Source organism: Dreissena polymorpha, chromosome 6 (assembly GCF_020536995.1).
Source record: "Dreissena polymorpha isolate Duluth1 chromosome 6, UMN_Dpol_1.0, whole genome shotgun sequence".
Lineage (NCBI taxonomy): Eukaryota > Metazoa > Mollusca > Bivalvia > Myida > Dreissenidae > Dreissena > Dreissena polymorpha.
In genome coordinates this window covers 77125304-77151029 of record NC_068360.1, presented here as the reverse complement: position 1 = coordinate 77151029, position 25726 = coordinate 77125304, and the positions used below count along the sequence as shown (strand labels likewise).

The 25726-nt window shown below is 34.2% G+C and overlaps 3 protein-coding genes and 1 long non-coding RNA gene across 11 annotated transcripts in view; 2 read left to right on the top strand and 2 right to left on the bottom strand.

Moving 5' to 3' along the window:
- The window catches only part of LOC127835450 (uncharacterized), a 354496-nt gene that overhangs the window by 130011 nt on the left and 198759 nt on the right, over positions 1 to 25726 (bottom strand). The gene's annotated exons all lie outside the window — the stretch shown is intronic.
- On the top strand, positions 1417 to 2347 carry LOC127835459 (uncharacterized). Its single transcript, XR_008028537.1, has 3 exons — positions 1417 to 1622; positions 1859 to 1933; positions 2171 to 2347. It is a non-coding gene; the product is annotated as an uncharacterized LOC127835459 (long non-coding RNA).
- LOC127835455 (putative nuclease HARBI1) lies at positions 2617 to 5639 on the bottom strand. Its single transcript, XM_052361904.1, has 4 exons — positions 5158 to 5639; positions 4477 to 4703; positions 3862 to 3969; positions 2617 to 2913 (listed from the first exon to the last, which is right to left on the bottom strand). The coding sequence occupies exons 1-4, from the start codon at positions 5182 to 5184 to the stop codon at positions 2754 to 2756; spliced, it is 522 nt and encodes a 173-aa protein (XP_052217864.1). The 5' UTR covers positions 5185 to 5639; the 3' UTR covers positions 2617 to 2753.
- The window catches only part of LOC127835446 (uncharacterized), a 41030-nt gene continuing 28343 nt past the window's right edge, over positions 13040 to 25726 (top strand). The window contains exons 1-2 of the mRNA XM_052361885.1: positions 13040 to 13361; positions 14259 to 14401. Coding sequence (XP_052217845.1) covers positions 14315 to 14401 — 87 coding nt within the window. The 5' untranslated portion in view covers positions 13040 to 13361; positions 14259 to 14314. The remainder of the gene's footprint in view (positions 13362 to 14258; positions 14402 to 25726) is intronic.

Sequence of the window (25726 nt, the reverse complement as noted above, 5' to 3'; positions counted from 1 at the left end):
ATTTTTTTATTCATGTTTTAAGACCAATGTAGACCGATTTCTTTACTAATTTCATTCCTCAAGAACACCCATGCACGGGAAAACGTCGTACATATGAACAAGAGGCGGTCACCGACACCTTATACCTGTTGTATACATGTTGAAAACCTTAGTTTACGCTAGAGAACCTAGGTTCTCATGAGAAACTAGGTTTCATGGGAAACAGGGTTTGGCATGTGATAAATAAGAATTTAACAGAATACCTCTAGAAAGCAGTTTTTTTTTAATGTAATGCAGTTTATGATGGCATATACGCCCCTTTAAATATCAAAAAGCGTAAACAAAAATAGTTTACTGTTTTTCGCTCAGCTGCGCTATTTTTTGTATAAACATCTGCAACGTAAAATACCATGCACTGCATACCAAAGCCTGTTTGAATACGCTGCCATTATCATCAGCAGCAGCTGTGGCAGTAGCTGTATCACAAACGTGATCATCATCACACACATGATTGCAATCATCATCATCACAATATCATAATCATCATAATCATTATCATCATTACAGCGTAAGGATTGCACGATAACACCGATTACTAAGGAGATGATGTGATATATAAGAGTTATGATGAATATGATTGGAAACAGTACTTTCAAGCACGAATAACAGAGTCTGCATTGAACAAATTATATGGGTCGAGCTTTGTGAAATGGGGGTTTAATTCATGTGCTTAAAGTGTCGTCAAGGATTAACCTGTGCTACCCGCACAGGCTAATCAGGGACGAAACTGTCCGCCTTAACTGGATTTTTGCTCAGAAAAAAATCTTTAAACGAAAAAAATCATATAAGCGGACAGAGATATCCATGATTACCCCAAGCGGACTGAACAGGGCCCGTATTCACCAACCACCTAAGTATTAAGGCTAAAATTTCCTTAATTATCTAAGAATTTACCTAAGGCAAAAATTTCCTTAACTTTCTTACAAAGTAAGTCCCTTAGGTAGAACCTAAGGTAAGATTTGTCCTTAAATACTTAGGAAAAATAAATGCGTTTTCGTTTAAAAATAATTCTATAACTGGAATCGTCAAGCCAAAAATATTTCTATATTTAGAACATGACGTTGAAAAGTGCTCGCGAAATGGCGGAATGTTATTAGCGCACGAATGTGTTGATAAGAAAAATCTTAATATTACGTGTAGATGATGAATAAATAATATAAAAAGTGCATAATGTAAGAGGTTTACGCTTCCGGCATCTGTCGAAACAGCTGTCACAAGTTTATGTTGAATTATATTACTTTGAACATTGCTGAATGATTCTGACAAATTAATATGGTCCTTGCAAGGATCACCACTCAAAATGCGCAGCTCCATGAGATACACATGCATGATAAATATCAAGCTGCTATGTTCAATATTGAAAAAGTTTTGGGACAGAATGACAGACAGACAGGACAAAAACAATATACATTGTATCCCCGATCTATCGATCCGGGGCCATACAAAATGAAATAATGCACCAATGATTTTTGTACATGTTTCAAAGTGAAATTACATTTTGAATAGGTCTATAATTGATATTTAATATTATTTAATTTTAGTGCTGCGATGTCAAAATCAGTTTCCTTTAATCCGAAAAGAAGGTGAGGCATTAATTATGAAAACATTATTATTGCAATTAACTTACATGCAATTTCATAAACAGAAATTTTATATATATATTTATATATATACATGAACATGCATATCATTTGCAAAAAAAACACTGGCTATCAGACGAATGCATTATTTACATGTTAATATAATACCAACATATCTTGAATATCAAAAATTTTAATGGTAAATACATCTGACTTTAGACATGATGCACTTATTCCAGATATACACCATCGATGGCTGAGAATGGCTATAGAAGCGCAACTATTTCTCCTCCAGACAAACCTTCACCATCATGGTATGTATGTTATGTATTTTAAAATATAATAAATTATTCTATACAAGCATCTAGATAACAGAAACATGTGCATAATATGGATGACTGAACCTAAAGTGTTATCATTTGACTATACGTTAAGTGTCATCATTATTTACCATTTTTCATTATACAAAAAAGAAGCCATTAAAATATTTACTGTTTTTGAAAATTAAATAAAAATTAAATAATTATACCATGTTTTTAATATCCATTTAGTTGCAGTCATTGCAGTCTACATGAACTTAATGCCTTGAAGAAGAGGAAGCTGGAGCTTCAAATACAATTGTTTGAGGCCCAGTTGGCGCGATTTGATGAGGAATAGATTATTTTGTTATTTGTTATTATTTTGTTATGAAGATATAGTTTAGTTATATTAAAGAGTTACATGAAATTCATCTTCATTGTGTATTTCTTGTGATTTTTGGAAAAATTGTATACAATAACTTTAGTAAGTTTAAAATGCTCTAAAAGCTTAAATAGTTGTTTCAATTAAAAATGCAAGTCATTTGAATTAACAGGTCTGAAAACATGACTTATTCAATGTGAATATGAGTTGCGTTCTGAGAAAACTGGGCATAATGCATGTGGGTCAAGTGACGTCCCAGATAAGCCTGTGCAGTCCACACACTTGCTTTTACATTTTTCGTTTAAATGAAGTCTCTTCTTAGCAAAAATCCAATTTAGGCGTAAAGTGTAGTCCCTGATTATTCTGTGTGGACTGCAATATCTGGGCTAATCTGGGATGACACTTTACGCACATGCATTATGCCTAGTTTTCTCAGATCACGACACCTATGATCTAAAAAAATGTATTTGCTACTACATTCCTGTAACGAAGGCCATCTTCATTTCCATGGTAATTTTCAGGATGATCTGGTAAGGCATCTATGTCCAAAGAATCCATTGGCAGATTTCGCATGTTGCATATGTTGTGCAATACAGCACATGACAAAATCACCCTGTTAATAAAAATATTAATTAAGTTAGACAAGTTGCATAGGATGTCATAAAAACCTAAAATATGTATAACATGTAATTATAACATAAATAATACTTGAAACATATGCATTTTTTGTTCATGTTAGTCACATTAATTCAGGTGCTGTTTAGAGTGTCGTTTTTTTCAAGACAGGGGCAAGATATTAAAGGGATCTTTTCACGCTTTGGTAAATTGACAAATTGAAAAAAGTTTTTTCAGATTCGTAAGTTTTCGTTTTAGTTATGATATTTGTGGGGAAACAGTAATACTGAACATTAACCATGCTCTAATATAGCCAGTATATGCATCTTTTGACGATTTTAAAACCTAAAAATTATAAAGCGTTGCAACGCGAAACGATTGAATAATTTGGAGAGTTCTGTTTTTGTCGTTAAATTTTGTGAAACTACGAAGATTGCTTATATAAGGTATAAAATACGTCAACAATGTGTACTCGGCGGAATAGCTCAGTAGGCTTAAGCGTTTTTACTTCAGGACTCTGGCAGGACTCCAGGGGTCACTGGTTCGAAACCTGCTCCGGGCAATGTTCTTTTCCTTTTTTTAATTTTTTTCTTGATTTTTTACTGGAGCTTTTACGATCCAATGTTTACATTTATCAATATAAAGCATTTAATGAATAAGTTAAAAAAATGCCAAAATCTGTGAAAAGGCCCCTTTAATCATTAATGTTACTTAAAATGAAATTACATTACAATTTTAAGTTAGCTGTAGAGTCATACAAGCATATTTATTTCAGAAATACTTTTTTTGAAGCTGTGTTGTGTTAACATAAAATTTAATCTTCATGTAGAGAACAAAACTATATCTCTCAGTGACTAACATATTCTGTTAAACTATTAAATTTGTCGTAGTGACTGTTCACTGTGTATCAAAGTAAAATGATTACAGGTTCTTATAATGAACTCACTTGCATGACTTTAATGGATGCAATCTAATTTCATTGTGCAGAATCGCCCATCTCCTTTTCAAAATCCCTATGGAGCGCTCAACCACAGATCTCGTACGTTTGTGTGCCCTTTAATACAAAACTAAATGGTTAAATTCTTCTGATGATTGATTTTATCTTTTGTAGTAAAAGCATTATTGCATGGTCATGAAGAAGTGGATAATTTTTCCCTGATAAAAGCAACATTCTTTTATATTTATTGAGTACCCAGAATTGCACATCATTATTGTATAACTTAATACTTTTTATGAAGTGTAATACATTAAAAACATTTCATGAGAATTACACACTATATGAAATTATAGTATTAACATAAATCAGACATGCACATATAAGCACCAAGGGTCTTTACATTTTGCTCAGGAACAAGATGGAGTGGAGGAGCATTTATTTGAGGTCAAAGTAATGAAATTCTTTTAGAAGAAAATCATAGAAACTTAACTGTCGCTCATAAAGTTATTAAACATTGCGGTGAAAAATTCATATTGATTGCTAGGTTTGCTTTTATATGAGCCATGGTGTTGTTATGGAATATCTGTTACTATGTAGTAGAATTTACAATGTATTTTTTTTAACCTGTTGTAAATCAGCTGGTGCTCATCAGCCGGATTCATGAATGGAGTCAGAAGCCATCTCTTGCACAGATAACCTGAATCTCCCAGGAGATATTGGTGTTGGTCATGGACAATGTTCTGCTCCATGATTTGATGTAAGCCGCTTTGCCTGAGTATTCTGGCATCATGGACAGCACCAGGCCATCGCGGTACAATGTCTCTAATAAGACAATTGGCATCAAACATGATCTGTAAAAAAAACATTATATGGAGATACAAACATAGTAGGCCTATTAATATTCTTTTCCACTTGTATATTTTTTACCACTGTTATATTTGTAGCATAGTACACTATACCATATTAGAAAAACATATGTACAACAAATAAGACGTTATATTAAAATGTCATTCACAATCCATGCATTTCAGTATAAAAAGAGAATATACGAAAGAAGAATCGCAAATTGGCTCCCAATTAATTATTGGAATTTTTTTTGGCATTTTAAACCAAATAAGCATGTTTATTGTGCACATTAGAAAAGGTTATCAGAATAAATCATAAACTGTATGCATACATTAAAAATGTGTTTATATTATTAATAATTAAACTTAAAAAAAACATTGAACACTGATTCACAAAGTCGAAGAATTTAATAAAATATATGTAGCTATGTTTTCGATATTTTGACAATAACAACATTACCTGAGTGTTTATGGAATGATATCCCATCCGGTTGACATACGCCGGTTCATCAACATGTGGGGCTTGTATTTGGACATGTGTACCATCTATTACCCCAATTACATTTGGAAATCTGGCAATATTGTAGAAATCCTCCTTTATTTGGCGGATTTCTCCCGCAGCAGTTGGTAGATTTATGAATTGTCTTACAATTTCAGGCTCTGTCAACGCATCAGTAACCTGTGTAATTACCCGTGAAACTGTGGGTTGAGAAACCTCATGGACATCACCATCATTTAGTTGAATGGTAGATGTCGCAAAATATCGTAATGAAATGAGAATTTTTTCGATACTGTTCAAACTATTGTTTCTGTTGTTTGTTGGTGCAATTACAGGAGTAAGTAGGTCATTCAGAAATAAAATCCCCTGTCTGTCGAAACGGTAGCGTTCAATAAGTTCAGAATTTTGTAGACTGTCTAGTAAATCTACCCTGTGAATAAAACGTCTAGCCATTCTGAAAAAGCAAATAAACAGAAAAATAGTTTGCACTTACTTCATAATTCCGTGTTAAAAGTAATACACATATTCGTAGACATTGCAAAAGGGAAAGATAAACACAATCTGACATGCGATACAGTATAACCACATTGTCAGATATGTAAACACATCCCAGGCACAAGTACATAAAGCCTGCTTGTGTCCTATTATTTTCATCTGTTCAAATATATGATGCATACTGAGAAACGACGTTAAATGATACACAAATCTATTGTTGTATTAATGAAATGAAATTCGCGTTAGATGACAACGATTTTACTTCCGGTAGAGTGTTTAAAACCGGACTTTGAAAGTCAACGGAAAACATATCGGTCTCTGTTAAGAACGGTGATACATTTCAAAGAAAAAACATACCTTTGGGATGGATTTTGGTCGAAAAATGACGAAAACCACGGAAACTCGTCTGCTACGACGCCATTTTTAAGGTGATTTCGTTGGACTTAAGGGAGGTGTATGTGTCCCTTAACTTTGAGGGAAAAACGGTCAACCTAAGGCGTATTTCTAAGGTTAGGAGTTTTGTGAATATGACTTAAGGCATTTCCTCAAATTTAAGGGGAAAACATAAAAAAACTTAGGCAAAATGACAACCTTAGGTTATTTTTCTCCCTTAGGTGGTTGGTGAATACCGGCCCAGGCTTATCTTTGACAACACTTTACGTACATGCATTAAACCCCTTTTTCACAGAGCACGACTCATGTAAATGGCAAAAATTTAAATTGCATCAAACTGTCTAATCAAAAACATAATGCTTACCTTGACAAAGGTGTTAAATTAAATCCAACAGTTCAATTACAGTACGCTTTTTCATAGGTGAATGGATTATAAATAAATCATTGTTTATGACTAATGATGTCACAATGATATAATTGGCAATTTATTTAATCATAAATTATTCAACGAAGCAATTGGTCAAATATTTGCCAATTCTACGTAAACGCTCAAGTGTGAACAGTTTCTTGTATTCCCGTGAACGTATGTCTACAATATTATTGTAATCAGGTGAACGTATATCTACAATAGCACTGTAATTAGGTGAACGTACATCTACAATAACAATGAATTCAGGCGAACGTATTTCTACAGTAGAACTGTATTCGGGTTTACGTATATCTACAGTAGCACTGTATTCGGCTGAACATAAATCTACCAACGCATTGACCATACGCATCAATTTATTGTTACAATTGTTAGTTTAAAGACATCGGTCACTAACATACCTGTTATGTTTTTAACAGAATACAAGTACCTACCATTTTAAGATGATTATCACAGACTCATATTCAGATCGAGAACACAATTGGTATCATAGCAATGTACGTATAACAAATTAAGCAACGATCACAACAATCGGACAGACGTTTCTTCACCTTAAAACATGACGAAAAGAACACCTTTTTATATCCCCCACCACTATAGTGAGGGACATATTGTTTTTACCCTGTCTGTTGGTTTGTTGGCTTTCGTCAAACTTCAACATTTGCCATAACTTTTGCAATATTTAAGGTAGCAACTTGATATTTGGCATGCATGTATACATCATGGAGCTGTACATTTTGAGTGGTGAAAGGTAAAGGCCATCATTCAAGGTCAAAGGTCAAATATATGGGGAGACATCGAGTTTCACAAACCCATCTTGTTTAACCTGGTTTAATCGTGCACAATGTATGAAAGACGAATTGAGTAACTTCATATTCGTTTTTATGTATTGTATAACTAATAAACAGCATGAGTTAAAATTAAAGAACATTTCATTAAGTCATTGTTTATTTCATTTTTGTTCTGTTGCAATTAGAATAAAACAAACATAACAAATTAATTACCATTTATTTATCAAATACGGCATATAAAAGAACAACTCAGATGTTCTTTCCTTTAAATATTGTATAAATTTCATGCAACTGTAACTCTTTGGACTTACTTGAACCGTATGCTCTTGGAAACAGATGCCTCAATGGACATGAATGAAAACGCCACGACCTTTGAATCTGTTGTTGTAAATTGTCTAACATATGTGGATGTGCTTTTAGAGCATCAAGTCGGGTGAACTTTGCAACAGAAACGTTGTTTGTTTATACAATTCGAAAACATACATGTTATACAATAAACGTTTTTAGGTCCGAAATTCGTTTTCATGCCAAAACAATGGAACTTTGCTGGTGGATAACAAAGTTGAACACAAGTTGTAACGATAATTCTAAGATGTCACTAGCTAATCTAGAAGAATACAAATATAAGGATAGCTTGTAACTTTTTAATAAGATTCCAAATAAATAATCGCCATATACATGAAATTACCTGTAATTACCGCCACATTGTACTTGACAGCCGTGATATGAAGCTTCTTATTTGCTCCAATGAATCTCTCATATATATCTCTCATATACATCATATATAATAAACTTTCTCCATCTCGGCACCAACCAAGTATTCTATTTATCCTGTTTCATGCCGTTGACACATTTTATCAAAGCCAATTGATAAATTTTCATTAATTTATAAGTATTCTTGTCCAGCCTCCTACATGTACACAACATTCCATACGACCGAATAGCTACCGATTGTGTAACGTAAAAATAGTTCCACTTAAAACTATTAATTTTCATACTTTCCTATTGAAAATATGCGAAGAAATTAAAAACGAATCGGGAATGTGATCTTTTTGTTGGTTAAAATGAAAAAAAAAAACAGCATCAAAACAAAAACTAAATTTTATTTACCTTTATGACAACTTTAATCCGTTGCTTATAACAATACATTTACAACGATAATGAACGATAAACACACAATCCGAAATACGTGTATGATTCGTTCAATTCATTTAAAAAAAAATACTGTTTAAACCACCATGTCAAAATTGTTGTCCCTAAAATCCTGAGAGAAACTAGATAGTATGTTTCGTCAGAGAAATGACGTCACACTGTAGTAGATACGTCATAAATTGCGTAATAAAGTAGATGAAAATGATAAATACGGAAAGCTGGTTCGGTAAAAAAATTTAAAGAAGAAAAAAGGATGATATATAATATAACGATAACATTCATGATGCGTCCCTATAAATTTCAAAGATCAAATATTAGAACATGTTAATCGTCACAGCCTGCGTAGGAATACACTACTTCCAGTTGACCGGGGATATGAAAATTTATTCGACCCTGCCTTATTCGGTCAATTTCGGTCAAGCATATTTAATCCCGTTCGAATAATTTTAGCCATAGCTTAGACACACGAGTGCTATATTAAATATGAGCCTCGCTCTGTTAAAACGGAGTTTAATACATGTGCGTAAAGTGTCGTCCCAGATTCGCAAGTGAGGCTAAGCGGTGACGACACGTACCACTTACCACTTGATTTTGGCTAATTATATCAGGGACGAGACTTAACGCACCTTCATTAAACACCATTCTCCAAGAGCGATGGTCATATATTTTACACCTAGCATATCTCAATAGGCACACGTGATTTAGATTTTGTAAGGCTTAATACTTCTTCAAACATAAAAACATCAGCATGAACGCGTAATACAATATTTGACAGCGCTTTATTACATCTGCTTGCTGAGTAACACAACAGTAATGTTCACGAATAACTCGTAGTAGAAGTAGAAGAAGAACTATTCAATGGTGAAATTACCGATGAAGAAATTATATTAAGTATAAAAGCTCTTCATGAATCCAAGAGCCCAGGTTAAGATGAAATTCTGCATTCTTTAAATATTCGCATACATTTATTTTACCAATATAAGTGCATTTATTTAACCGAATATATAATACAGGCTATTTTCAATCGGACTGGAGCTCCGCTATAATAGTTCAAATACATAAAAAGGGTGATCCTAACTCGCCTCAAAACTATCGAGGCATCTCATTGTTGGATATATTTGGTAAATTGTTTGCTAGTGTGATTAATAGACGATTAACGTTCTTTGCTAACGCGTTTGCTAAAATACATGAGAGTCAATCCGGATTTTGAGTTGGTTATTCGACAATAGATAACGCGTTCGTACTGCAAACGCTAATTTCAAAAATACTGTCCAAAAACGCGGGAAACTTTACCTAGTTTTTATTGATTTTAAAACTGCTTATGACTCAGTAGACCGCAGTATCCTATGGCAAATCTTACAAGAAGCTAACATACAGGGTAAACTTTTTAATATACGAAAACGTCAAGGCTCGTGTCCGATGCAGTAACGGGTACACGGACTACATTGATTGCAAAATCGGTGTAAAACAAGGGTGTTGGTCTCACCCCAATTATTTTCCTTCTTTATCAACGAATTGGTACAAGAACTATTAAATAGCGGCGTGAGGGGGATACAAATTGGACCAAATGATGCTGACATTTTACTGCTTGTGTTTGCAGACGATTTTAGCTGATACAGTTTTGGGTTTACAGCGAAAACTCGATTCATTGCACCAATTCTGCACAAGAACAGGATAACAGAAGAACATACCGAAATCAAAAATTATGGTATTCAGAAAGGGGGGAAAACTAGCTAGGAATAAACAATGGAGTTATGCGGGTTCTTTAATTGACGTTGTGCAGTCCTTCACCTACGTTGGTGTCTGCTTCTATTCTTCTCTTTCAATAACTAAAATGGCTAATGAAAATGCAACTAAGGGGATACGTGCCTTTAATGGAATATTATCGTCCCTGTATAAATATGGTCAACTATCTAATTCAGTCTTTTTTAAACTGTTCGACAGCAAAACATGTCCTTTTTTATAACATGGCAGCGAAATTTGGTGTTATCAAGAATTACCATGTATCGAATCGGTCCACCGACACGCCTGCATAAGGTACCTCTGAGTCGGTGAAAAAACATCAAATATCACGAGTCTCGGAGATTGTGGTCGATACCCTATTGTTATAACGTCACAAATTCGATGCATAAAATATTGGCTAAAAATAATATGCATGCCCGACACCAGATACGTAAAAAAATGCTACAATTTCCTATTGAACACAAACATAAATCTCTTCTTTAATTGGGCCAATGAAATTAAGGACTTACTAAGCTAAAATGGATTTCGGTACATTTGGATGAACCAGCATGTCTCAAACCCACTCAAATTTATAAATGAATTTGGAGAACGGGCCAAGTCCCAATACTTACAGAACTGGTGGAGTATAGTACATACATCTCCCAAATTGGAACTTTACAAACATATTAAGTCCCAATACGAACATGAAGCATACCTAGACATCCTATCTGTGCGTAAATTTAGGCGCAGTTTTGCACAACTTCGTTCCGGAACTCTTCCGATAGAAATTGAAACGGGCAGATATCGCGGTATAACTAGAGAACAACGGTTTTGCCCAATTTGCAATACTGGTGAAGTAGAAAACGAATTACATTTCATATAAAAGTGCCTTGCATTGCATGACATCCGAAAAACATATATACAAAGTAAATTTTTCATAAACCCAAGTATACTCAAATTGTGCACACTGTTGTCAAGTAAAAATGAACAGACGATAAAAAAACTGCTTCTTACATTGTTAACGCTCTTGAAACGCGAACATTATTTCTTGAGCTTTGATATAACCTAGTTATGTGGGTTTCCACAAGACTTGGCTCTGTGTTAAATAATTGTAAAAGTGTACTTATGTTTAAAATGTAGTTCCTACCGACAAAGTCCTATATTTTGTTTCGATAGGGCCTACTACTCGGTATACCATTTGTATCAATTTATTATAGGCCCTACCCATTTAACCTAAATTCCGCTATACATTTTTTAGAATACTATTCGAAAGTCTCTTTTATCGGGGTAGGTTATATGCAGGGACTATAACGTTGTATATTTACTTTATAACATGTATATATTTCTGTGTATGATATATATATAATTATATTAATTCTATATTATTTTAATTCTTTTCAGCTCAATTTAACAGTGAAAACTGCACATAATATCACTTTAACGTATGAAAAAGTTTTTGTGTTTGTGTTTACAGGTCACAACCCGATGTCATGTTTGCAGAGATACGGGGTAAAAAAAATATACAATGGCAGCGTATGGAAGAAAGATTAAAAACACCAAACGTAAGATAAATCGTAGGAAAAGGAAATACTCAGCAGAAAGGGGCATTTAGTTTTCCTATATGTATTTCTATTGGCAAAAACAGTATATAACAAACTGAACAATACAATAAGCGTGAATAAAGAATTGAAGCAGAACAGATAATTGTTATATTTTTTTTCTTTTGGAGATAATAATAACATATATAAATTTGATTGTTTAATCAATCGTTTTTGGAAGAAAAATGTATTATTAGTGTAACTTGTGTACAGTGTTTGCACGATTAAGGATTGCAATAGTGTTGATACGAGGACTAGAATATCACACTGGAAAAATTATGCATGACTTGGTCGGAATCTAATTGTTGGGAAATTGTTGGACACGTAGAAAGATTTCAGAATGTTCATACAGTCAAGACATGCATTGCTTAAGAAAGACTAACACGATTGAAATTCTGGAAATTATTTAGTTAATTCAGTGTGTCTTACATTATTATGTAGACATATGAAAAGTATGTGGTTATTGGAGTCGACGGCTCCACGAAAGCTTTGGGGATAATTGTTGACTTTTTTTCATCAAAAATATTTATTAAGCCCTCAATTTGGTCCTCAACCGCGTATAACGTATTTTAAGATATCGTGAACGTAAATTAAAGTAGGATGGTGTTTTAGCTAAGCTAATAAGTTTTAATATACAGAATTATGTTTGACCATTTACTTTTTTACATATTCTGGTGTGATATTCAATCGTCAAACAACTGCGGATAAGATTGAATAAGAATGTTGCATAATTATAACAAACAGTTGATCTAGATTCTGATTTGCTTACGGCGATCTTCTCACGAAAACTATAACAAGTCACAATATCAGTGCAATATCAAACAATACAGTTAAGTAAAGAAATTCACAGTTTGTAAAATAATATGTGTTGGTATTAAATAACAGGGTCATTATTAGTAATGTAGTTTCAATACAGTGATAAAACAGACCATAATGAAGTAAGTTTCAGTAACAGACGCGAACTAACGTATTTATGGCATGTGCACCAATCAAGGATATTGAAATGCATTTTGTATAAACGAAATTGTTTTCACCGAAATGAACGTCATTGAAATTAATGCCATATTGGCATGAGTTGAAGTAGGTCCCGTGGACAATCGCCTCTAGGATTTCTTGATAACTTGGTACAAATGACTACTTATACTTCATGAATTTGTTGATGGTCAATGTCCTATTTGAAATCAGATGTAGATATGTGTAACATTTAATTGTCGAAAGAGACTTATTCTAGCACCGAATCCCCTTAAATCAAATGTATACATTTTTCTCACCTAACTTTCTAAACGCCCGACATAATTGTGTATAAATTAAAATTCAAAGGACACAATGCAATTGGTATTTCTAACGTACTTGTCATATTTTGCCAGTGATATATCAATCAAAACATTTGAAAGAGTATTTGTTGGATATCTGATATATCCTGAATGGTACCTCTTGTATTGTCGAAATAATATGAACTAATCAACATTTTACACGCAGGTAATAGGCCGGTGTTACCCGATACGGAAACTTCGTTCGAAGAAGGACTAAGCTTTTCTTTCACACTTCCTTATAAATCACTTAATGAATCAACAACATTTGCAACAGGTAAGTAAACCGACGAGGTATGCACGGGGTACGTTTAAAGCTCATATATGCATAACGCGTCATGGTGAGCTTTTGTGTTCGCCTTTCGTTCGTCTTGAGTCGCGCGTTGTCCTTTGTGGTTCGTCCGAAAGCATTTGTTTAAATGGTATTTCCTTATTCCGTTGGCAAAATGTTAACTTAAATCAGAGGAATAATCATTGAGTGACTCTCTTTCACACTCAAGGATAATGATTTTTTAGATTTTAAAATTAAAAGGTTTGATTGTTGGCATCAAACAGTATGTGGTGATTTTCTACAAAGTTGTTCAAATAGTGTTCCCGGTTAGCCCCGCCTAAGGCGTTAACTGGTTCTCAAATATCTTTATTGTGACAATTAAATAAATGTTATTTCTTAAACCGCAAATGTCGTAACACCTATACATATAAGGGAAAATTCCAATTAAACCTGTAATTTTTTAAAATGTTTTCATACTTTGTTTTGGACAAACATGGACTTTTAAAAGCAAAATCATATGGGCCGTTTACAAATCTATTTTGTTTTAATCAAATACATATAAGAAAAAACAAGGACAACTGTTACCCCAGGGGAATATGATTGACTAATGCGGAAGAGAATCATCGTACGATGTTATATGAAAAATACCAAACAAATGTGACTTGCTGTTTCAATATTTACATTGTTCACTATATACGCATAAACAGAACAAGCAGAAAAAACACCAACCCACCCTTGGAGGGGGGAAATTTTACCACAGAGATATGATTTTAAGAGTTTTTTTAGAGGATCACCATACGATCTTTCTATAGAATATTTTCTGTTTATGTATTATTCGATTTATATGTTTCAAATCAATGTCTATATTTTCTTTATCTTTATTATGTCATTCATAATTTGCAGGAGCGGCGTCGTCTACAGTTGGAATAAGCATTGTTCCATACGTGGCATTAGATTTCATGACTATAAACGGTACAACACAATTTTTTAATACACGGATTCACGTCATTAGTGGAATGAAGCGATTTAAAAACTACAGTCTAGAGGTAACATTTATTTATACATACTTATTTTTAAAATTTAAAGATCTTGCTGAAAATGCTTTACTATCCTTGGCATTGAAGTGGCAACATCAACAAAACAATTACTTGGTCAATGGCACATTTACACTTGATTGACAATTAAGGAACTTTAATAAAAACACATGATGGAACGTTGTATCGAAACAACTATTTTATATCTGTAATGGTAAGTGATCTTTTTAATATTTTGGGACCAAATATTTAGTTTGTGTTTTAAACCTAAGTTATGATTATCTTTAGCTTACTAAATATCGAAATTTCAAACTTCTCCAACCTGGACATGTTCCATAATTTGCAACTTAAAGATCCATCGTAAATGCGGTTTTTCTTACTTTTCTATCGTCCAATGTCGTGCTCTTTGGCGAAGTGTCGTTATTCGAACCCTGTAACAGAAGGAAAACGCCGAGCACTGCCATGCAGTATTGAGTTAATGGTATTATGGGGTGCCCATGTCTTAAGCCCCTTTCTTGTAAAATTCGGCCCTATCTGCCATATATACACGTGTGCTATTGACGCACACTGCACAGCTTGTTGATAGATATAGCATACTGAAAACTATTAATAATGCTCAATTTCGTTAAAGCTGTTTTAAAGGGTTTTTATTAAAGTATTTGTATTATTAATACGTTTTCATTTTAGGAGCTGCGTTACTTCGATGGTCGTTTGTTAGGTGAGTTCGAGATACACTCACACTATTAATTGAAATAATTGCTTTGTGACAAAACTTTTAATCCCAATGTTTGTTCTATTGCGTTAAATTGTGTGTAGCAGTAAAATCTCACATAATTAATTTATGCTTCAAAATCTATTATCTTCTTCAATAGTGTACGATAGTCACTGACGGACAATAATGTTGCCTAGATTTTTTTTATTTTAGATATACTTTTAATTTTCGCTCGATTGTTTTGGATGCCTGGGAATTTTTGTTGCGACTCCATTTTCTGTGTAGATCCAGTAATTGATATCTTTTGAGTAAGCTCATTCGAAAGCTTCAGAGCAATTATCGATATTTCAATTATAGGATGTATACCTCAGACTGTTAATAACCTGAGCAAAAAGTGCCTTCAATAGTTTTCGCGATATTTCAGTTTCTAGCGCTAGTGGTTTGCATGTATACTGTGTAATTACAGAAACAACGACAATGGTCGGACCAACAACGATAAGTAAAAGTCAGACATTAATATATCCAAAAGGCACAGACGAAGAAGTAGGAGAGACATTAACAACTAAGCATATGTGTATTACAGCTATTAAGGAATATGAAGATGCTAGTTTAGAGATACATACTCCTCGTAGTACTTTTCTTTTCAAACAATTAAGCCTTTTTTTCCTGACATATAAGTTTTTGCTAACTAGCTATTAGAACAACGCCATGTAAGCATATGTCATAACAATTGATTATCGTGTTTATATGTTATCAACTAGCGCAAAACGATGTCAATCATGTATATGTTTTTTTCATGAACTGCGGTATGCAGATAGTGTGGTGCCACAATTGGTTAAACAATTTGACTACGAGGGTCATAATTATTTAAATAGAAAACCAACACAAACGGACACGTCCAGATGGCCTTACCCGTTTAAAGGATTCCCTGTTGCAATTGCAGATGTAGAAGAAAAGACAACAGTAAACTGGAATGCAGGTGTAGAAGAAATGACAACAGTAACCCAGATTGCAGGTTTAGAAGAAAAGACAACAGTAACACAGAATGCAGGTGTAGTAGAAAAGACAACAGTAAACCAGAATGCAGGTGTAGACAAAAATACAACAGTAAAAAAGAATGCAGATGAAGAAGAAAATACAACAATAAACCGCACTGAAGGTGAAGACGACAAGACACCAGTAAACCAGAATGAAAGTGTAGAGGAAAAGACAATACTAAACCAGAATGCAGGTGTAGAAGAAAAGACACCAGTAACCAAGAATGCAGGTTAAGAAGAAAAGATAACAGTAACTCAGAATGCGCGTGTGGAACAAAAGACAACAGTAAACAAGAATGCAGGTGTAGAAGAAAAGATAAAAGTAAACCAGCACGCAGGTGTAGAAGAAAAGACAACAGTTAACAAGAAAGCAGGTGTGGAAGAAAAGACAACAGTAAACCAAAATTCAGGTGTAGAAGAAAAGACAACAGTGACCCAGAATGCAGGTTTAGAAGAAACTACAACAGTAACCCAGATTGCAGGTGTTGGAGAAAAGACAAAGGTTAACCAGCATGAAGGTGTAGACGAAAATACAACAGTTAACCAGAATGCAGGTGTAGAAAAAAAGACAAAAGTAAACAAGAATGCAGGTGTAGAAGAAAAGACAAAAGTAAACCAGAATTCAGGTGTAAAAGAAAAGACAACAACACACAAGAATTCAGGTGCAGAAGAAAAGACAAAAGTACACCAGCATGCAGGTGTAGACGACAATACAACAGTTAACCAGAATAAAGGTGTAGAAAAAAAGACAACGGTAAACCAGCATGCGGGTGTAGACGAAAATACAATACTTTACCAGATTGCAGGTGTAAAAGAAAAGACAACAGGAAACCAGTATGCAGGTGTAAATGAAAAGACAATAGAAAACCAGAATGCAGGTGTAGAAGAAAAGACAAAAGTAAACCAGCATGCAAGTGTACATGAAAACACAACAGTCAACCAGAATGCAGGTGTAGAAGAAAAGAAAAAAGTAAACCAGAATGAAGGTGTAGAAGAAAATACAATAGTAAACCAGAATGCAAGTGTAGACGAAAATACAACAGTAAACAAGAATGAATGTGTAGAGGAAAATACAACAGTAAACCACAATGAAGGTGAAGGCGAAAATACAACACTTTACCACAATGCAGGTTTAGAAGAAAAGACAACAGTAAACCAGAACGCAGGTGTAGAAGGAAAGAAAAAAGTAAACAAAAATGCAGTTGTAGAAGAAAAGGCAACAGTAAACCAGAATGCAGGTTTAGAAGAAAAGACAACAGTAAACCAGAATAAAGGTGTAGCAGAAAAGACAGAAATAAACAAGAATGCAGTTGTAAAAGAAAATACAACAGTAATTCAGAAAGTGCTTGATTATAAAACCAGGATTGATCACACGATTGCCGAGAAAGGTCCGGATGATTTGTCTGGATATTCGCCTAAACACTCTTATGTTAATTATCTAGGACGATTTAGCGGAGAGTTAAGATGGCTTTATCCGTTCAAAGGATGCCCTGTTGGCATTTCAGGTGTAGAAAAAAAGACAACAGTAAACCAGAATGAAGGCGTAGAAGAACAGACAACAGTTACCCAGAATGCAGGTGTAGAAGAAAAGACAACAGTAACCCAGAATGCAGGTGTGGAAGAAAAGACAACAGTAAACAAGAATGCAGGTGTAGAAGAAACGACCACAGTAAACCAGCATGCAGGGGTAGACGAAAATACAACAGTGAACCAGAATGCAGGTGAAGAACAAAATACAACAGTTAACCACAATGAAGGTGAAGACGAAAAGACAACAGTAAACCAGAATGCAGGTGTAGAAGAAAAGAAAATAGTAAACCAGAATGCAGGTGTAGAAGAAAAGACAAAAGTAAACAATAATGCAGGTAAAGAAGAAATTACAACAGTTAACCAGAATGAAAGTGTATAACACAAGACAAAAGTAAACAAAAATGCAGGTGTAGAAGACAAGACAACAGTAAACAAGAATGCAAGTGTACAAGAAAAGACGACAGGTAACCACAAAGTGCTTGATATTAAAACCAGGATTGATCAAGCAATTAACAACAAAGGTTCGGATGATTTGTCTGGATATTTGCCAAAACACTCTGATGTTAATTATCTAGGACAATTTAACAACCCAGGCGTTGAAATAGAAAACACGGCAAAAAAAGTTACAGATGCATTATTTCTAAGTTCTGTTAAAAGTGCACCTTTCGGGTTATCTTCTATGGAGAAGATAGAGTCCGACGACGTTTTAAGCAGACTAAAAAGTGTTTCTCTTGACCCTATTGAAGATGCTGCAAACTCATCTACAGATTTGGGTAATCTTAACTTGAATACCAGAGCGTCAAGTGCGTTACAGTTTGATCAGCAGTCAACATCATCAATTTCTGAATTGGAAGGAGTTATATTGCCAAACATTTCATCAGCAGATAGTTCGTCGTTTCAGTCTTATTCATTATCATCATCCGATAGAGCAGCCCATATTTCGAATGATGAACCAGGATTGTTTTCAAGACTTTTTAAAACAGATCCACCGTTTTCATTTAAATTTGTACCAGACTTCAGTTAAGCAATTTTGAGGAGCCCTTATCAAACGTTAACATTGGACAGTTCATCAGCAGTCACTTCAAGGACAACATCGTCGTTATCCAATCCTGCTTTCATTCCAATACTTGCAAAAGATGCACCGTTTTCATTTAAATGTGAACCAAAGTTCGGCGAAACAAGCTTGAAGAACCAAGAAAAAACCTTTACAGTGAACAGTTCGTCCTCAGCAACTACACAGACAACATCGTCGTTATCCAATCCTATTTCCATTCAAACACTTGAAACAGATTTACCGTTTTCATTTAAATGTGTACCGAAATTTAGTGAAGCAAACTTGAGGAACCCAGATAAAACGTTTACAATGCACATTCCGTCATCAGCAACTGCAAGGACAGCATCGTCGTTATCAAATACTGTGTCCATTCCAATACTTGCAACAGATGCACCGTTTTCATTTAAATGTGAACCAACGTTGGGCGAAGCAAGTTTGAGAAACCCAGATAAAACATTTACATTGGACAGTTCGTCATCAGCAAATACAATGATAACCCAGTCGCTATCCAATCCTGTGTCCACACAAACATTTGTACCTGTCACATCCGGTCTATGCCAAACTGCTTTATTGGACAATAACAATGCTATTTCGTCCCAAGCTTCTTATGTTCAAGAAACAGTAAAAGAAACATACGCAAAGGTAGTATGTAAACAATTATGTTATATAAAAAATAGTATGTTTAATCTTAAACAATTTATATAAAAACAAAAATAAATATAAAAAGATGTAAGTTTAAATATATAATTTGCATACACATTTACAGAGGTACATACTTATCGTAATATATTATTTTACAAACAATTAAGACTATTTTTCCTTACATATTGTTGCTTAATCAAATTTAGATCACAGTCATGTAAGCTTTGTTCATAACGATTCGTTCTCGTGTCGTCAACTAGTATAATATAATGATGCCAAGCATGTGTATCTTTTTTAGGAATTACGGTATGCAGATGGTGTTGTGCAACCATTGGTTAAACAACTTGACCAAGAGCGTCATAATAATTTAAAGAGAGAACCAACACACACGGACACCTCCAGATGGCTTTATCCATTCAAAGGATGCCATGTTGGCATTGCAGGTGTAGAAAAAAAGACAACAGTAAACCAGAATGAAGGCGTAGAAGAACAGACAACAGTAACCCAGACTGCAGGTGTAGAAGAAAAGACAACAGTAACCCAGAATTCAGGTGTGGAAGAAAAGACAACAGTAAACCAGAATGCAGGTGTAGAAGAAACGACAACAGTAAACCAGCATGCAGGTGTAGACGAAAATACAACAGTGAACAAAAATGCAGGTAAAAAACAAATTACAACAGTCAACCACAATGAAGGTGAAGACGAAAAGACAACAGTAAACCAGAATTCGTTTGTAGAAGAAAAGAAAATAGTAAACCAGAATGCAGGTGTAGATGACAAAACAAAAGTAAACAAGAATGCAGGTGAAGATCAAATTACAACAGTCAACCACAATGAAGGTGAAGGCGAAAAGACAACAGTAAACCAGAATTCGTGTGAATAAGAAAAGAAAATAGTAAACCAGAATGCAGGTGTAGATGACAAAACAAAAGTAAACACGAATGCAGGTGTAGAAGAAAAGACAACAGTTGACCAGAATGCAAGTGTAAAAGAAAAGACAACAGTTAACCACAAAGTGCTTGATATTAAAACCAGAATTGATCAAACGATTGACGACAAAGGTTCGGATAATTTGTCTGGATATTCGCCTAAACACTCTGATGTTAATTATCTAGGACGATTTAACAACCCAGGCGTTGATACAACAAACACGGCGAAAAAAGTTACAGACGCATTATTTGTAAGTTCTGTCAAAAGTGCACCTGTCGGGTTATCTTCTATGGAGAAGTTAGAGTCCGACGACGTTTTATGCAGACTAAAAAGTGTTTCTCTTGACCCTATTGAAGATGCTGCAAATTCATCTACAGATTTGGGTAATCTTAACTTGAATACCAGAGCAGCAGGTGCGTAACAGTTTGATCAGCAGTCAACATCATCAATTTCTGAACGGGAAGGAGTTATATTGCCAAACATTTCATCAGCAGATAGTTCGTCGTTTCAGTCTAATTCATTATCATCATCCGATATAGCAACCCATATTTCGAATGATGAACCAGGATTGTTTTCAAGACTTTTTAAAACAGATCCACCGTTTTCATTTAAATTTGTACCAGACTTCAGTGAAACAATTTTGAGGAGCCCTGATCAAACGTTTACATTGGGCAGTTCATCATCAGCCACTACAAGGACAACATCGTCGTTATCCAATCCTGTTTTCATGCCAACACTTGCAACAGATGCACCGTTCTCATTAAAATGTGAACCAAAGTTCGGCGAAACAAGCTTGAAGAACCAAGAAAAAACGTTACCAGTGAACAGTTCGTCATCAGAAACTGCAAGGACAACATCGTCGTTATCCAATCCTGTGTCCATTCAAACACTTGTAACAGATGAACCGTTTTCATTTAAATGTGTACCAACATTTAGTGAAGCAAACTTTAGGAACTCATATAAAACGTTTACACTAGCCAGTTCGTCATCAGCATCTTTAAGGACAGCATCGTCGTTATCCAATCCTGTTTCCATTCCAACACTTGCAACAGATGCACCGTTTTCATTTAAATTTGAACCAAAGTTCGTCAATGCAAATTTGAGGAACCCAGATACAACGCTTACGTTGGACAGTTCGTCATCAGCAGCTACATGAACAACATCGTCGCTATCCAATCCTGTTTCCATTCTAACACTTGCAACATATTCAGATTCAGATAAAACGTTTAAATTGGGCAATTCGTTATCAGCAGCTACAAGAACAATATCGTCGTTATCCAATCCTTTGTCTATTCCAGCATTTGCAACAGATTCTGATAAAACGTTTAAATTGGACAGTTCGTTATCAGTAGCTACACGGAAAACATCGTCGTTGTCCAATCCTGTTCCAACACTTGCAACAGATACCGATTCAGATTTAGATTCAGATTCAGATTTAGATTAAGAAAAATACTCAAAGGTAGCACGTAAACAATTGTTTTTATATAAAATAAAGTCTGTTAAATCTTAAATGCTTTATATAAAACCTTAAAAAATTATAACGTGTTAGGTTGAATATATAATTGTGCATACACATTTATCGGATAATAAATTAATTGTTTTGGAACTGACCATTTCGTTGAAAAAATATGTCTAGGTAACCATGATCAAGTTCGTTTAAAACTGAATATCTTAGCCTTTTATAACTACATACCAAACAAAAACTAGAGCTGGACGATTCTCCGAATACGCATATGCGAAATATGTTTATACTTACTTTTGCGGTTTTCCATTCAGATACCGGAAGTCGTGGAGCTGTTTGTTGGCGGCACTCACAGATATACGACATTGCTGACAACTATGACACAGGCAAAGGCAGGTGTTCTTGCAGACATATTCTTGGGAAAAAGAAACGTGCCTCTACATGTTCTGAAAGATGGATCTTTCTTACTTGACACCGATGGAGAATCCTTTAAACTGATTATTGAATACTTACATGACGGTCGACTGCCGGATATGGACGTAGATTCTACAGAAGGCTCTTCAAAGTGTGAGGAATTGTTACTTAAATCTTTCCAAACCGCTCGAAAGTACGGGTTACATAAATATCTGCACGACCTTGACCAATATGTCCCTATTCAGCGTTTCAAAGAACTTGAAGCAAATAAAGCTATTGTCGAGCACTATGCGAGAGAGATCTTATTGGCGCTCAATAAAACTGATCTTGAACAAAATGGAAAGTTCGCAATCCTATTGAGGCCAACTCTGATCTCTTCTGAGTGCTGTGCACATTTCTGTCGGTTTGCCTCTGTTGATACTGGTGTTCACCTAACACGGTACTGTAGTTTGCGAAATTTGAGTTTGCTGTGTCAGCGTCTCCGATGCATAGGTTACAGCGTAGCTGAAACGCAAGCAAGCTGTGTGTTCAGATGTTCTACACACAAAGAAGGAGACACCGCTAGAAAGAACTGCACAAGCAGGGGTCATGTGTTGACAATTTGTTGTAAAATTTAGAAATGCTGCAACCCTATTGGATTAAATAGGATTTATTAGCTACTCACACAGCTTGCTAACGTTTACCGTATACATGTGAACTCTATTATGATACATGACTGGAACGTATTGTGTCTAACATACGCGGATGTGTTCATACTTTCATGCGCTTTGTGAAAACATGATATTAAGGGAATGACATTTTGTATCTGTTTTAACCGAGTGAAGCCCATACATTATTTGTTACAACAGAATTAAACATTTTATTCTTTGACAGTAAGTGTCAGGTAAATAATTGTGAAGCCGAAAAGAACATTGTTGATTTTATTGCCAGCAGTTTTCTGTACACACAACAAAACGATCTTGATAAAACGGCAAGTACACCATGAATTTAAAGCCAGCACAGTCAACCAACTCTCTCATTTGCTGAGTCCATGTTTTTTTCACTTTGCCCATGTTGTATTCGTAGTTAAACTTACACGTGAATTAAGTTCAAGCATCTTGAACTGTTGTTGCCGTAGTATTAATATCCTTGGTTAGGACATATGAAGCTATTTGCAAGTATAAGGGTTCAAACCATGCTAAAGTAGATTCGAATGCTGCCAAATGGTGTGCACAAAGAGGTTGTTTGTGTTGATAGTCATCTGAAAAGATGTGTCTAGGTCTGTTGAACTTAATTTAACTGGTATTATTACAAGTACCACGGTATTTCTTGTCTTGCTTGTTATGAAACAACATGTGTGTAAGTTATTGCAATGGCATACGTTGCTAGTATTAGGGACATATATGGTAGGAATATTATTTACGTTTCCGAGTGAAAGATTAATTAGGTTCTTCTCAGAAATTCAGTTTGTTTTGTTGTACGATCTTGTCATTTTTCGATGTAAGATACAATTTATGTTTTTGCGTTTTTTTTGTTCCTTGTGAATACACTACAACGTATTGAGGGTTCCGCTGTGGGTTCCTTATATAACGCGTTTATTTCCTTATATAACGTGTTTATTTCCTTATATAACGTATTTATTTCTTTATATAACGTGTTTAGTTCCTTATATAACGTGTTTATTTCCTTATATACCGTGTTTAGTTCCTTATATAGCGTGTTTAGTTCCTTATATAACGTGTTTAGTTCCTTATATAAAGTGTTGAGTTATTTTGTGTGTTTGTATGTTTTCTATCAAATGCATAATATATTATATTATCAAACAGTGTTTCAATATTTGATTCGACTTTTGCTATCAGAATTTGTTATGATTGTTATATTTTGAGTTTATTTTTTACAATTAACACGATTAATGATCTACACAGGTACAACGCACTAGGTTTGTGTACGTAGTCTGTACGCATTTGAGACATCATTATTCAGTTTTCTAAGAAAGATGCCTTTAATATATTGTGTTACAACCAGTGTGCCTGTTTCAAATTAAAATAGTTTAGAAGAAATTCGTTACGTGTTTGTAAAATAAATAAATTAGTATATATGCGAGTTTTTATCAAAAATAACTCGTTGTAATCATCATTAAATTTCCTTGACTAAACAATCTTAAAATGAACAGGGGTCGTATTGACAATGTCCAAGTTTAATTCAGTCATTAAAAAACTAGTAAAATAAGTTTAATGTTTTTATTTATTTTATTAAATACACTGTAATGAATGGCGGGTGTTATGGTGAGCGAACTCACTACCAGTACTCAACGCAGACTTTTCAATATGGTAGTAGTGTAAACGCATTTTCTGTAATACATGTTGTTGCTTAATTCTTGATAAAAATCATAATAAACGCTGTATCATGTTTTGTTTTCTAATTTTAAGATTTCAATAAGCGAATATGTATTTTACTACTTTCTAGAGTAGGAGTATCAGACTATTTTTACGTGTGAAAATAATTCATATATTATGTTTTGAATCTATAACATTTTTTGTAACATTTGTTATATTTTGAAAAACTTTGAAAATGTATCTTTATGGTTCAACACTACAGTTCATTCCACCAGTATCTATGTTAGCATACTGATACTAAACTGCGTGTGGGTATTTTAAACAATCTTGTTGAAAAAAAACAACATATGTATTGTTTGCAAAAATATGTTTATGCATTTGTATGACTTATCGGTGTTGCAGTTAAACACTTCGATTTTTAACGGACCCTTCCACAGATTAGCAAAAAATGTGTTATCTACCATTCCAAAATGTGATGAAACTTGATTTTCAAACAAGCGAAATAACATGTTTGTTAGTTGTTGTTTTTAAGTATGATATCAATAAAATGTTAAAGCATTTTAAAAGTGTATGTATTTCCTTATATAATAAACCTCATGTTTTTTCTATAAGTATAACATATTTATATTTATACCGGTTTTTGATTTATTACCTTTCCTTAAATAAGCACAAAAATCATGACGTAAAAAATGATGACTGATAAATTATATGAAGGACACCTATGCACCCTTGATACAAGAATATTTCCTCAAATACCACTTCATTTACCGCTGATATATCAACACTGTAGTCCCAGTCTTTCTCCTTAACGAATCTCAAATAAAATAGAATGTATTTTTTTACTTATCGAAAATAAACAAAATAAGACTACATGTAAATATTTTTAATACATTTTCTGTCTTTGGTAAAGCATCTGGACAGTCTACTGTCTGCATCAAACATGACACAAATCAAAATAATATAATAAATCAATTAATACATATAAAAAAAAATGCCATCAACATAAAAAATACTTCATTCGAACATATGTGAATTAAGTTCGAAAACATATACACTGCAATAGTTATTAGCATAAACACAAGAAATCAAACACAAACTTTACTTATGTCTTTACAGTTCGACTGTCAAAGGCTGAATGACGCAAAACCGCATAACACACTCGATTTCCTCAAGCACAATTAAATTGCATTATGGGACAATAATTTTCTTCTTATTTATAAACACAAACAATGAAAATTATG

Bases quoted from the DNA above. Each gene is read 5' to 3' on its own strand.
- LOC127835455 (XM_052361904.1), bottom strand. From the start codon at position 5,184: ATGGGATATCATTCCATAAACACTCAG. The intron at 4,704-5,157 runs GTAATGTTGTTA...TTTTTTTTACAG, and splicing joins ATCATTCCATAAACACTCAG to ATCATGTTTGATGCCAATTG. The intron at 2,914-3,861 runs GTGAGTTCATTA...TTTTATTAACAG, and splicing joins CATCCATTAAAGTCATGCAA to GGTGATTTTGTCATGTGCTG.